At 45.1% G+C, this 14,904-nt stretch overlaps 1 protein-coding gene across 2 annotated transcripts in view; it reads left to right on the top strand.

The window, feature by feature from the left end:
- The first annotated feature begins 631 nt into the window (after nucleotides 1-631).
- TMEM44 (transmembrane protein 44) overlaps nucleotides 632-14,904 on the top strand; it is a 198,792-nt gene continuing 184,519 nt past the window's right edge. Inside the window, exon 1 of one of the 2 annotated variants that reach the window (XM_085635259.1) lies at nucleotides 632-2,155. In XM_085635259.1, coding sequence (XP_085491385.1) covers nucleotides 1,974-2,155 — 182 coding nt within the window. In that variant the 5' untranslated portion in view covers nucleotides 632-1,973. The remainder of the gene's footprint in view (nucleotides 2,156-14,904) is intronic. The other variant, XM_085635258.1, reaches the window with a different exon arrangement.

Raw genomic sequence — 14,904 nt, 5'->3', positions numbered from 1 at the left:
GGTTGTCAAAATGGCCGTCTGAAATTTTAAGTCTGCGTATCAAAGGTTATATTAGGGTGTGAGAAGATGCACTAATTTTTCACATGGATGACGTCATCAGTGATGTCATTTGAGATGTCATCAGTGATGTCACTGACCATGTCATGAGTGATGTAATATGTGACGTCATCAGCAGTGCATTGCGGGGGCGCAAGTTATAGTTAGCTGAACTAACTATAACAGGGGAATTTATAGGGTTTTGTACGAGGGAAATGTCCAGCTAACTACAACACCCCTGAAACCTATGTTTTTTTCAGTGAATTTCTAAGATTTTTTAAATGCCAATTCCTAACTATAACGCCCCTGAAACCTATGGTTATGGTTTTTTCAGTGAATATATATATATATATATATATATATATATATATATATACATATATTTAAAAAAGTAAGCAACTGAAACGAGACAAGAGTTGTTACCCGTTTGGCCGGAAGTAGTCACTGTAATTTCATTGTGAAATTACAATTGCAAATAGTGCCTTAAAAAAGTCAGCCGGTGATGTTTATGGTAAACTGTTTACCTAAGCCCACGTGTTCAGAATGAACGCCTCCGTGTCTTGGGCTGGGAGAGGCAGTCTTGCACTTAGAGGGCGTAGGTGGGTAGGCAGCGCCCTCGCCTTCAGGGACATGTTTGCACAGCAGGAGGGGGCGCTGTCTCACCGCCCTGACCACTTATCCACCCAAACCGGGATAGAATTTTTCGCCACAGCAGGTGCGGTGAAGTGCAGGAATGTGGTTCCACCAGCTCCCGGAGGTGAGGAGTGAAGGCAGCGACTTCCCGCTCTGCTACTGAGGGAGGGGTGGAGGGCAGACCCACACGAGGAAGCCAGCTGAAGTGTGAAGGAAGTAGCACGGCCGTCCGTCGTCTGCTAAAGAGGCCCCACCGTCGTGGGACACTTTCAACCATCCCAGGCGTTTTAGCCAATTCTTACGGGGGTATTTTAGCAAATGCGGAAAGTGAAACTACAATTCCCAGAATGCAACATGCTGTTTGCTAACAAGCACAGGTGTGACCTGTATCGTCGGCCGAGAATCTTAACAGCTGTTCGGAGGCTCGGGTGAGCGCGAAGAGGTTTTGAGCCCCTCCAACCGCCCTGGATTCGCTTGAGACAGAAGCGCTGTGTTAGGAAGGAACCCTTTAGAAGTTGAGAGCAGCAGGAATTTCGGTGACGTGATGGGACGGGGAGTCCCTGCCAGCAGATAGACCGCGATCCGAGCTGCCTCTTGGACACCTGAGCTCACGGGTACATCCGGCTTCACCGAGGAGGACTGCATCCCATCTCGGCTCCCGGCGTCCTGGACATCCTACTTCTCTCGCACTTGCTGTCAGATCCCTCAGCTGTCCGCAATATGCGTGACTCTGCGTTAGGACTAACTGTAACCTGCGTGTCTCTGTTCTCCTTGTAAGTGCGCGACTGTTGTGCACAATTTCGAGCTACCCAGGAAAAAAATATCGAAACTTCTTAAAAGCAAGGATTGGAATCTACTCTTGCAATACAGCGCCTAGAAGCACAAACACCAGCTACAGACTCAGTAACATCTGCAAAACATCACCTTGCAACATGGCCATCGGTAGCTCAGCACCCACAAATCGGAGTCACGCGTGGATGGCAAGGGGCTAACTGCACATGTTAACCATATGTCCAGGCCTTCGCGACTTAGTGCCTAGAACCACGAGGGACACTGGGGGTGGTTGTTAAAGGAATTGTACCAGCAGCTTTTCACTAATTGGGAACCCCCACGCCAAAAACATGTACTCAGGACCTAGAAGCCATGGTATCAGCAACTGCGCACTTTACTGGCCCGTGCACAAATAGCAACGTAGTGCCTAGAGGCTAGAGCACTAGAAACAGTGTACCTGTATGTCGCGGCCCCAATCGCACAGCGGGGCAGCGTTACGCTTATCAAAAACGTGGTAATTTAAGGGTTCAGAAATGGGTCTCCCACCGACGGGTCCCCCCGAAAATGGAACAGAAGCGGTCGGAGGACAGCAGCTTGTAACCTTGGCGCTTTGGAACTGGGACTATCTGACTAAGTGCTTCGCAGATGACAAAGTGTGCTTGTCGTTCGGCCTCTGGGCGCTGGCCTCGCTGCTATGGATCACCTCGCATGCACTGTAAATATATCCTTTTTATAGCTGTGCACGGCGCCGCGCAAGCGCCTTCTCGCGCGTTTGGTTTTGAAAGCAATCCTGACACGTCTGCGGTGCCATTTAATGGTGCTTTGTTGAACTGCCATAGGGGGACTCTGTCTCCAACACGTTTTTTTAGCTGTTGAAGGATGTGGTTGAGTTTGTCTGTCTGTCTGTGCTCCACTGCTGCATAAATGTAGGTCCACCGGAATTATGCGGCAGGGAAGGCTGAATTATGTGGCAAGGAAAGGCATATTATGTGGCATAATGCGGCGCATTTTGTGATGGTATTGCCTCCTTAGTTTGTAATTTTTAAACGTTAACGCTATCTTGGCAAACGTTTCACCTCTTTAGCAGGGCCGGGCTGGGAACCCAAAGCAGTCCAGGCAAATTGTGTCAGACCAGCGCCCCCATGCAGTGCATAGCGAGGGAGCCTGGCCATTACACAGGGGGGCTTTGGGGTTCTCCCAAGAACACTTGGGAACTAAATGGTGGCATTCTACAACACATTTGTCATTGTATATTCAATAGCATTAGCTTTTCAAGCATAGTACATGAGGACCTTGCTGTGCACCAGGATATGGCAACCTTTCTTGGGGCTCCTCACTATCACCCTCCAACAGCGCCTCTCATCTCTCCTTGGCCCCTCTCTCACATGAATTGTATTTGTTTTATAGCACCTCGCATACCAGTGTAGGGTGTCGGAGCACTTTACATCACACATAACCAATAAATCGTATGTGGGTAACTCAGTGTATAGAAAATGTTACATAAGGCAAAGGGAACTACAAGATGTAGGATTCATGTCACCCGTACTGGTAGGCATTTTTAAGAGTTCTTGGTCTGGAGATGCACAAACTCAGGATTCAGAACATAACACACAGCGGTTAGGGTTGACTTTAATAATAAGAATTTATTTCCACCCACACTTTATATTTCCCAAATCAGGATGATGAAATGGTGTGAAAAAACATAACTTTCTAACCTGTATCATGCAGTTTTTCATGCAGCTCTTTGATGGCAGTTCATAGCTCACTGTGCTACATTACGATTGTAACTTATGAACTGCACAGTAACAAAAGAATCTCTGTGACAAAAGCAGTAACCCACTGAGCTATGCTCCTAAAAGACTGTTCTTTGGTATGCATGGTACACTTTCTTTGCAGCAGGCATGTTAACCCTCTGCGCTGCCGTAGATGATTCAAAACTGCCAGTGCATAAATCTCCCATTTCTCTCCATAAGGTACCTTAATCACAAGAGATTTCTTGACATATTTCTTGTTGCACGAAAACTGCTGGATATACAAGAACTTTGCAGTGCTTTTAAAACTGCCGCACTGCAACCAAACCAGCCCCTCTAACAAAACCGGTCCCCACACTTTCAGCCTTCCGGGGAAACACCCGATGGCCAGTCCAGCCTTGCTCATTATTGCCAGTTTGACACCCAAATACAGCAATAAGCAACAGAAAGGTGACCAGTCAACCTTTGCATAGGGCCTTCCACTGCAGAGCGACCAGTTTCACCACATTCTTAATAACCTATAATCCGTCTGAGGTAGAAACATTTTTGTTAAAATCTCCAGATTATGCAGTAGATGATGGGTTGTGGTGCAAGTGTATTAAATCTGTAATTGTGCAGGAAAGGCGCAGCCACAAAATCGATTAATTCCAGTGACTGCAATAGTGCTTGGTTAGCATCACTCCCAGCTAACACTGTGTGCACAGACTTCCAACATGTTAGGGCAGGCGCCGTTTAGGTGGCGGGTGCAAAAGCCAAATGCATTGCGTCCCAAGGTGCCTGAACAGTGATAAGTTAAAGAGTAGTGTATGGGTGGGAACAGGGCAACCACCCTGGGATTCCACGCAAAGTCAGATCATCTAAAGCTGCAACTTCAGTTTGCGTGCATTCCTAGCACCCAGTAGAAACCGGGGCAAACAAATGGCGGAGGTGAAACTTGAGTTATTCTCCTAACCTATTTATGGTAAAAAGACACTTGGGATGGGTGATTGTGCACTGAGATTTGTAACTGGTAGGGCGTGCCTCGTGCACAAACGCACCCTAGAACTCCACTTGCTGGCCTGTGCACCGTAATGCTAAAAAATAGCGTCCAGTTTCCCGCACTCGAGGCATTTTTATCAAAAGCTTGTCTGATGACACCACCATTGCACAGTAAATGCGGTGCTGCACTTTTTTCCCAGTGTTTACGCAGTGCTGTAGCTTTTCTCCCAACGTGATAGCTCTTGGTCTATGTTTTGTACTAGAGAAATGCTTGTCTACACGGGTAGCATGCTACGCCCTGTAGGGTGTGTGGTTGGAAGAGTGTCGTCTTCGTTTTGATCGTGTGTGGGAAGTGTCTCAGTGTTGCACGCGAGGACCACCGTGGTGCTGGTATCATGTTATGGGACCCGACGCTTGGCAGTGTGATGGATGAAGAAGTGTGAGAGGTGCACAGTGTATTGTTTTCTGTTAGTTGGACACTTTCAGCAGCTCTGAAGGTCTTCTGATGATACTTCCTATGTTCATAGTCCACTTAGCTGGTTACTGCACCGGGTTGTCCAGTCTCTGAGATATTTTGTTTGAGGTTTTTTGTCCTGAGCAGGCATAGGTTAGAGGGAGACCTGGTAGAGAGATCTGCAGGGATGAATCTTGCTAATATTATCCTAAATTTGATCTTCCTTGTGAGATGCCCAGCAGTGGCCATTGTATGTAAGTGGTCGGGACCTGCCATGGTGAACTAAGAGTGCGCAGTTGGCCAGCGGCATGTTGCCGATCTCTTCAGTTATTCCACGTCTGTTCAGGTGGTAATGGGTGGTATTGCTGTGGGCTAATCCACTACTGGGTGATGGAATTGACCCTTAGCAGTTTTGTTTTAAGTGAGTGTAAGAGTGTCCGGCAGTCAAAATACTTTTTAGGCAGCCTGTATGAACTACAGTCGACTGTCTGACTGCTGAATGTAACGGTACTAGGTTCTGTATGGACTATATATTGCATTATATATCACTTACTACCCCTGACAAGGCATTGTTGTGCTGTACGCAGGGCAGCACGTAACTTGAGATCCCAGGGTTAGTGATTTTTTTTTTTTTGGGTTGTTCTAGTTGGTAATTGGGATTACCCCTGTGCTCTACAGCAGATTTACGCTAGCCATTGAGTAAGTCCACTACACAGTGGCATAGCAAGGGTGGGCAGTCCACCCCGGGTGGCACAAGTTGTGGGGGCGGCGGCACCCAGCTCTTACCTGCAGCCGTCGTGGGGCAGAAAAAACACAAGAATCTCCAGCCCCCTCTCCCCCTCCTGCTCCTACATGTGGCTGCCGTAGGGTGGCAAACGTACTGGCAGCAAAAGATCTAGCTACGCCACTGGCGCTACAGCGTGTAGGAGTGCTTTTTGGGATGCTTCAGGTTATTTGAGAAGAGTTTGTTTCTATGATCAGTACATACAAGTACAAAGGGTTGGACCAATGCCCTAAGATCATTTTTGTCGAATAAAGTCTTTTAAGTGTCTGAAAAGTCTTATCTGGTAGAAGGCGTCTTTCAGATGCATTTGTCATGAACCCCCAGATTTAGGTTTGTGTCCAGTATGAAGCCCAAGGGTTTACTCAGTTAATAATTTAGGGTTTTAAAAGCATTAACCAGCTATCACTGCAACAGCATGTCCTATTTGGTAGGAGGAAAAGAAATTCCATTTTGGTGTCATTTATCCTTAAGTGCCTCTTCTTCTTTGAATCCAGTGGTTATTGCTTCTTGTTGGATACTGGGATTAGTCTGTGCTCCAGTGTTGGATTTTTGAAAGTCAGTTTTTCAGGATATCTGGTTTTGTGTCTTGAGAGATTTTTGATGTAAAGAAGTATGAAACCGGTGTATTGTAAGATATTGATGCCCAGTTCTTTCAAGAATTTGTCCAGGGCGTGCCAAAATTGAAGTGTAATTAGCAGCGAATGGCGAGGGCGTGAGTTATAGTTTACTCAGGGTACAAGTTATCGTTTCTTGAGATAACTAGAACTGCTGAATTTCTATGGTTTCATCTGTGTAAAATTGGAATTTAACTATAACATCCCTGTAACCTTTGGTTCTTTACTGACTTTCCAAGGTTTTTTCAATTCTAGTTTCTAACTATAACGTCCCTGTAAACTTTCATTTTCTCAGGGAATCTCTGCTTTTTTTTTAATGCTATTTCCTCACTATAACATCCCTGTAACCTTTGTTTTTTTTCAGTAAATTTCTTGGTTTTTAATAACATACAGTAATATTTAATTGCCGTATATTAATCCTACTGCCACAGTGCTCGCCGTTAGGTTATTATATATAATTTTTTTTTGCAAAAACTAATGGGAGAGGATGTGGGCATAACGGTTAGAGCTGCCGACTTTGAAGCTGGGGAACCAGGTACATGTCTGCTCAACATCCTGTGACTCTGGGCAAATCACTTAATCTCTCTGTACCCACCAAAAACAATGAATGTGTCATTGTGTAATGGTGCTCATGTAAAGCTCTCCAATACCGTCGGTCAAGCTCACGCAATATAAAATACGGTTACAAAAAAAGTTGTGCTCAATAGGAGAGGTAGGACTAAAGCCATTTTAGGATACTTCCTTTCAAGCCGATTCTTCCATTTAGAGTCTTTAGGCGAATGTCATGGTTGATAGTGTCAAAGGCTGATGGAAAGATGGATAGTATTAAGAGGCAATTTCCATTGATGGCAACAGGTTTCAGGGTGGCTGGATCCGTGCTGTGGCTTGAGTAGAAACCAGATTGGTATTTTCCCGAGTTGGATAGATTTAAAAAACAATTTTTTGTCTTCCATGAACCCGAAACTAGCATCCTGGACTGATTTCTGGGTAACACCCTTCATCAGCCAGGCTAGCTTGAATCCAGTGGCAAAGTGAGCAATGGACCCACGTCCCAGGATGCTTGTTTTTGGTTCAGGGAAGACCTGGCTTGGCAGTTCAGCCAGGAGGCACAGGGTGAAAACTGATTTGCATATAGCTGGGTCTGAACTGAGGTGGCAAAGTGAGCTAAAGAATGATGATGGATTCAACCCAGATCTGTGACTAGGGGCGAGTGTCTGAAAAGTTTCTGCGCTCAGTCCATCATCTCCTTGTGTTTGCTTTGTACCTCCTTAATACCTCCACAGATGATTTGTGTCCCCAGAGTGTTTTTCCGAACAAGCCACTCCACTGTTACCCTCCAATTACATTTTCAGTGATAAGCTGATTCTCTATTCGCGACTGCGAAAACAATTCCCACCTCATACAAGATGAAATGAAAGCTTGGTGAACCAGATTTAAAGATCCTCGTGGTTATGGTAAATCAGTCCAGACTAGTGCACCAATGAGGGCTAATCTACAACAGATGGGTCTTTTCCACTAGTCTGCTTTCACTCCATGGGCAAAATACTCCCAATACTGATGGCCCCAAGGGATGTCTCTTTATTTGCAACCTCCTGGGACTGGTTTCAGGTCTTCCCCCCCCCCCCCCCTCATCAGCCAGGCTAGCTTGAATCCAGTGGCACAGCAAACCAGGGACCCACGTCTGGGCATACCCTGGTCACTTAAGGCGAACATAGCAACACAACAAGATGATGGACGGAGTGCTGAAACTTTTGACACTCACCTCTTGTCACAGATCTGGGTTAAATCCATTATTTTTTTGCTCACCATGCCACCCCAGTTCTGACCCAGCCATATGCAAATCAGTCTACACCCTGCTCCCCATGGGGACTGTCCTGCCCGAACTGGACACAGCCTTGCCCAGTGGCTAGGCAGGAATGTGCATGCGGCCCTCTCTACCCAGTTAGAGGGCAGCCGAGGTGACTGCCAACTATCTCTATTTCACCCAGATATTCCCAGCTCCCCAGTGGATCAGGAGTGCTGAACCCTTAATCTCAGGAGCTGGGATTGATGTGCTCCCACAGAAAGGGGTTAGAGAAACACGTGGGTAGCTGAAAGTTGTCCCAATGCTCAAGCCATGCTCCACAGGAAAACCCCACCTGTGGGCACCTGCCCTCCCAGTGAGGAAAGGAAGCTCTGGTGCAATATCTAGGGGCATATTATCGAGAAGTTTTGCCGCTTTTCTGGCACATATCGCCGTAAAAGCGGCGATTTTCCTATCAACAAGGACTCGATAACCTGCGTTAGCGCTTGTTTCCGTGCGACAGCAGCCGTGTTTATTTGCCGCTTTGCATGTCAGCGATATTTATCGCTAATGATATGCAAAGTAGACGTTCCTCACTAAAACAACTTGGAAAAAGTCGCAAACACAACTTCCCTCTATTACCAATGCGGCCCGGACCCGTGAAGCGATAATAAAAGTTGTGTATTTAGTCATTGTTCTTCTTGCATTAAGTTATTCTATATTTATTACATTTAATGGGTGCTTTGTACAATAGCCTTGCAACTGTACATGTAGGACATTGCTTTCTACGAGCTTGGAAAGAGAAAAGCATAATAGCCTTTTGGACTGTACCATTTATGCTGTGTGCCCTTTGAAGACGTGTCTGGCACGTTGAAGAACGTTGGGGCATTTCGGCAACGAGGCGATAGAAAATTATCGCCGCTTTTGCGTCCGTTTTTGGGCGAAAAGCGGCGATAATTTTATTGCCTAATTAGCAAGGTCCCGCTATCGCGTGAAACCTTGCATTAGCGCCCGGATTCTTAACGCCCAGCTTTGCATCTCTAATGAGATGCAAAGTGGGCGTTCCTGACCTGACACGACTGGAGAAATGTCGCTAAGCGACATTTCTCCAATCATCAAGCCCCACGCTATGAAGCATAGCGACAAGAAAAGTAGTGATAACCTCTGTTATCGCTACTTTCCTTACGCCTGCTTCAGGACTGACTTAGCCATGATATCTTATGGAAGGTGGATATCATGGCTAAATATGTGAGGCCCTATCAGCAAGCTATCGCCAAACTTCGTGGGATTATCGCTGGGTTTCCAGCGATAATCTCACGTTTGGCAGTTAGCGCTAGGACTTTTATCGCTTTTGAGATAAGCGTTGCTATTAGCATGGTATCTCAGCGATAAAAATCCACCTTAGCCGGCGATAATTTTCCTAGCGCTAGGTGCGCTTAGCGATAATTATCGCCGGTTGTTGCTGAAATGCCCCTTAATGCGCAGGGCGGGGGCGTAACGAAGGCTCCCCGTAGCCCTGTGTCGTAGGGACGCCCAACACCTCCAAGGGGCCTCAAACCCTCAGGGAGAGGGCATTTAACTCCAGGCAAATAACTATCTGAGATATGGGAGAGACTGGGGGAGGGGGGGGGGGGGTAGTCACATTAGGTGCGCGGGGGGAGCATCATTTTCCATTACGGGGGGGAGAAGTGTTTGGGAGTGACCGCCACGGCTTCTAGTGCCGGATCCGACATGACCTGTTATTCAGACTCGTCCACGTGTTGTTATGTTACCAACAAAGAAGTAATTGGGGTTCAAACTAGTTTATACTGCAGCCCTTTATTTTGCCCTGGGACGAGCCTGATCCTAATTGAAAAGGAGGCGTTGTTGATACATACCAACAATCCCGTGAGATAATGTGTTAATTTTCTCACATTTTATTTAATGTTTAATCCATGCACACCATTTGTTTCTAGTCTGACCAATGAGGCCACCGCGTGTCGTCGAGCCAGGAATGGGTGTCATGAAGCCATGTGCTAAGTCAACATGGCGGGCCCGCTGGGTGCAAGCTGCATCCTGGAGAGGGGAGGGCGGGGTGCAGCCAGAACTGCAGAATGGCTTCTCTGCCATGTTTACATTTTCGTGCAGATAACGATTTTGTTTCCTGCTATTGTTTGCAGCAGGCTGCACCTTTGCCAGGCTCACACAGTCATAGAGCAGTGCTCCACAAACGGAAAGCAAGCATTGGTAATGCCAAATGTTGAACGGTAATGTGAAGCATTGCAAGTAACTAGCACGAGAACTCCTGTCTCCCAACACGTGGGCGGAGCCAAAGCCCCTCTTTAGTGATGATCACGCAATTGTCTGTGCTGTCAAGTCGGACCATAATGTCTCGAGCTGAGGCACGCTGGTCTTCTCTCAAAACACAAGAGCTGCTCACATGAGCGTTGCTGCTGCTGGTGAAGTGGCACCAGGCCAAAGCCTGAAGGCCCCCCTCCCTCCTGCCTATAAGAGTCCGCCTCCTAGTTTGAAGATCCTTAAGGACGTTGACATCAGCCAGAATCTTCAATGAGCCATTTATGTGTGTGTTGGTCTTCCAGATTTATGATGTTGGCAGGGACACAGGCCTTTGCGGGAATCCGAGCAGTGCTTTATTTGTAAAATAATAAGTACCAGAGCCCTGACCAGGAGACCACTACAGCTTGCACCACCCATTGCCCCCATCATCGCTGCCTGTGGTGGTACCAAAAACAACTACTATCGATCTCTCTCGCCTGTAAGTGCGACAGTTCAGATTATTCCTGATCCCCAAAGGAATGGCTGGGGAGGCAGGTGTTAGTAATTTTTAATGTATATTGCATTCACAAACAACCGTTCTTCTCATCTCTAAATTAAATGAGCAGTGCCACCATGTGGTAGACTGTCATAAGTGCAGTGTTGACAATGAAGTGCAGGTGCTGAGCATCGGACACCACTGGCTCAAATTAAGCGCTGTATCCAAGGGACTGCTAGACATGTTTTGGTGGTGAGGGCATGAGACAGGGGTCCATACATGGCAAAATGTTGGAACCGTTAAGAGGAGGTTTGATAAAAAAAAAATCAACGTACTTTAATTTCTCTATTATCTTGCATTGAAGCTAAGACAATTGTAGGTGGGAGACAGCTAAAATCCATTTTCTTCCTAAAAATCGGGAGTCTCCGACCGCATTCAGGTCTGTTAGCTTGAATGAGGGTCAGTTTTGGTCAAGTCACTGACTAAGAAGAATGCATGCATTAGGATTAGACTGGTGCTTGAAATTGGAATATAAACGTGCAGCTACTCGCCATTCGTACTTGTTTGCCACTGAGGACTGCTGATATTCGATATCCCAGTGTGCTTCTCTGCCCCTGGGAAGTGCTGGTACTCTTTCTTTCAAATTAAAGAAGTGCATCTATTTAGTACCTAACAATAAATGCTCCTTTCAAGCGCTGGGTTAGTCCACCAAGGTTTATTTGAAGGGGGGAGTAGAGGAGAAGTTGCAGATCTAACTTAAATTAAAACTTTCAGACTACGTTTTCGAAATAGAATAAATGTCCCTGATTTGATTACCGTGACCCACTTGCCACCATTTGTTCTGCCATCTAAAACGGATACCACCTTAGACTGTAGGGTAAGCCCCTCTTTATGCTGTATACGCACCACAAAAACATATTTTTTGTATTTCGTATACTAACAAAATTTCACCAAAGTTCCCACATATTTAATACAGCATGAGCAACAGCAATGCGCACTTCCTTGTGCATGCCGGACAGGTACATGAATGCCAAAAACAAAAATACGACCAGTGGAATGCTTGAATTAATCTCAGGAACTGTTAATTACTCTGGGACACATTCAAGCCCACCCTGTGTCAATGACCACAGCAAAGCAGCGGACAATGCCACGGCCGAAACTATTCCTCATTAACTACCCTCCTCATAGGTAGGCTTCCTTTGTAGGTCTCGGCCTGACGTAGGCAGCCCATACTCTGCCTCGTCATACGAGGCTTCTTGGAATCGATACGATTCCAGAAGCCTCATCCCAGCTCCGCCTTAACTTTTAATTTTTTACCCGCGGCGATACACTAGTGCCTTTATTTACTGGGGAAGCACTATTTGTTTCCCCTTCAGTCTGTCTCTCTGAGACACAGCTGCTTACCACTGTACCATAGCCTAGATGGTTATCTCTATTAAGCTCTGCCTCGTCATGCGAGGCTTCTTGGAATCGATACGATTCCAGAAGCCTCGTCCCAGCTCCGCATTAACTTTTGATTTGTGCGCGTTGTCTTGCGTCACGAATTATGCCACAGGCAGTGCAATGATTGCACTGAAGGCATGTCACTCCCTTATTGTTGCCACCCTGTCTCCTTTTATCTATGCCTTGCGGGATTGGATCTTTTCCCGCGGCGTTACACTAGTGCCTTTATTTACTGGGTAAGCACTATTTGTTTCCCCTTCCGTCTGTCTCTGTGAGACACAGCTGCTTACCACTGTTGTTCTGTACCATAGCCTGGATGGTTATCTCTATTATTTTGATTCAAAAAGTGCTGATGTGAGTTTGTACTTCGAACTACAGCCGAATGCTGAATGGACCTTCTGTTCTGTTATTTGGAAGTGGGTGCTGAATCGACGTTGCATTTTGTTCCTTAAGACCGCACAGAACGTAAACTGCACTATGTTCTGCCACACCAGCGATGTGACGTCACACTATGTGTAAGCAATAGCAGTGAATCGACACCGCGTTCTCTCGGGCTGAGATAACTGTGACCTCACACTGCGTGTTAAGTAGCAGTGAAGCAACGCTGCAACCTCTCCGTGTGACACAGCGATGACGTCACACTGCCTTTTGTTAACTAGCAGTGAAGTGCGTGTTGTTAATGGTCAAGTGACAGTGCATCTTGTTCTATCTCACAACGATGAAATGACAGTGTAGTTTATTCAAAGAACGTTGAGGTCACCTGTGTTTTTTGCGTCGTAGTGGCTGAAGGAAAGCCCTATTTTTATTTTGTATCGTACAAAGTCGAAATTACAACGTGTATCTTATTAAAGTAAGCGCGCCCTACAAATGTACGCAAGGTAACATATAAAAATTAAATTAATAACGCCCCGTGGCAGGGAGTGTTGAGGACAGCCCATATTTTCAGTTCGGTAGTAGAGCTCGTTGAAGTGACAATATTTAGATCTGGACTACATACTTCTGAAGTTACAATGTATTTTGCTCGATTGAGAGACCGGCATTAGAATGCATTCTGCTCTATTTCAGATAATGTTATAATCTATTTTACTCGATAGCCGAGGATGTCGAAGTGGCCCTGTATATCTATTTGGTATCAGAAACTGTTGACGTTGCATCATATTTTGATCAATAGCAGAGAGTGGTGTGTGTGTGTATATGTGTGTGTATGTATGTGTATGTGTGTATATATATATATATATATATATATATATATATATACTCCACTGGTTCCCAGTTACCGGGTGATTGCAGCGCTCCTCGTGGGTGCAAATCCCTGCGGTTGAACCACACCGCTTCAAATCCACAAGAAATCCCTCCAGCCGGAAAGAAAAACGGGATGCACTCTTGACAACCTTTTATGCGCTTTATTTTCTTTATATTTTCATTGCATGGGGTACAGGCAATAGCTGATCTACGCGTTTCGGTATTCCTGATACCTTGCTCACGATCAACTGTTTGTTTGGTCCCGCCCTTTTTAAGTTCAATTGAAATTACATCATTTCCTGGCGGTTTCCAAACACCCCTTTGCATTCTGGAGAATGTAGTTTTGAAACCAAATGTTTCTTTGTTATATATGTCCTTCTTATTTATTTGCACTCCAATGCTTTGTTTTTTGTAAGAAAAGTCCAGTCGACATTGTTCTTCGTAAGCGCTTTATCTTTTCTTCGCTTTACCTCCTCTGGTGGAGTTTAATCTTGTGAGTGATAAGTTCTTTTGGATCATTAATTTCCATTTTTACGATTTGTTCTTCGATGTTTTCATCCCTGGACTGCATTTTCTTTTTATTTTACTGTTTTCATGTTCTTGTCTTCTTTTTTATAGATGTATGTAGAGCTCTTCTGACTGGTTAAGGCCGTGCGGATATAATGTTCGTAATTTTAAAATGTAACGTGACTCCTTCTGTTGCAATTGTCTTTCACGATCTCCCCCACGTTCTTTCCTTGGAATGGTCTCAATTCCATAGTATTTCAATTTTTTCCAGTCTCCTTGATGGACTTGTTCCATATGTTTTGCCACCGCGTTGGATTTGTCTTTATGTATTGTAGCTCTTATGTGTTCCAGTATTCTCTTTTTCAATTCAAAGATGGTACTCCCCACGTACTTCAGTGGGCAGGGACACTCCAACATGTAAATCACATATTGCGTCTTGCACGTTATTAATTGGCGAATCTCCCAGATTTTGTTATTTGCCATCTTTATGTTTTTTGTCTGTTGGGCAATTTGACAGGCTTTACACATATGACATTTTATGAAACCTTTTGTCTTCAGCCATGTAGATTCCTTATCTTTTCCTTTGAAGTGACTATGGATTAAATGATCCTTCAAGTTCTTTGCTCTTCTGTATGTTACCATCGGATGCTTTCCTACTAGTTCCTTCACAGTAGGATCCAACTGTAGTATCTTCCAGTTTTTTCTCAAGATACTCACTATTTGTTTGCTTTCCAATGAATAATCCATTATTAGCCGGATGGTCTCAGGTTCTGTTTTCTTTGATTTTCTGGATAGACAATCCTCTCTCGTTTTGCTGTTTGTTTTTTCCCAGCATTTTTTTACTATGTGGGTGTTGTATTTTCTTTTTTTGAATCTTTCCATTGTGTTTTGTCCGTGTATTCGCCATTCATCTTCTTCACTGCATATTCGCCGAATCCTCAAGAACTCCCCATAAGGGATACTTGAAATTAGGGTTCTTTGGTGGAAGCTTGTTGCTTCCAAGGTGGCATTGGTTGCTGTACTTTTTCTGTGTAGAGTTGTTTGTATGTGGCCATTTTTGATGTATATTACCGTGTCAAGGAATACCACTCTTTCATTACTGATCTCATATGTAAACTTTATATTTGTTTTGCTGTTGTTTAGTAGCTCAAAGTAT

Source organism: Triturus cristatus, chromosome 11 (genome assembly GCF_964204655.1).
Source record: "Triturus cristatus chromosome 11, aTriCri1.1, whole genome shotgun sequence".
In the NCBI taxonomy this organism is placed as follows: domain Eukaryota; kingdom Metazoa; phylum Chordata; class Amphibia; order Caudata; family Salamandridae; genus Triturus; species Triturus cristatus.
Note: the sequence above shows the minus strand (reverse complement) of the source record. Positions and strands in the feature narration are given on the sequence as shown.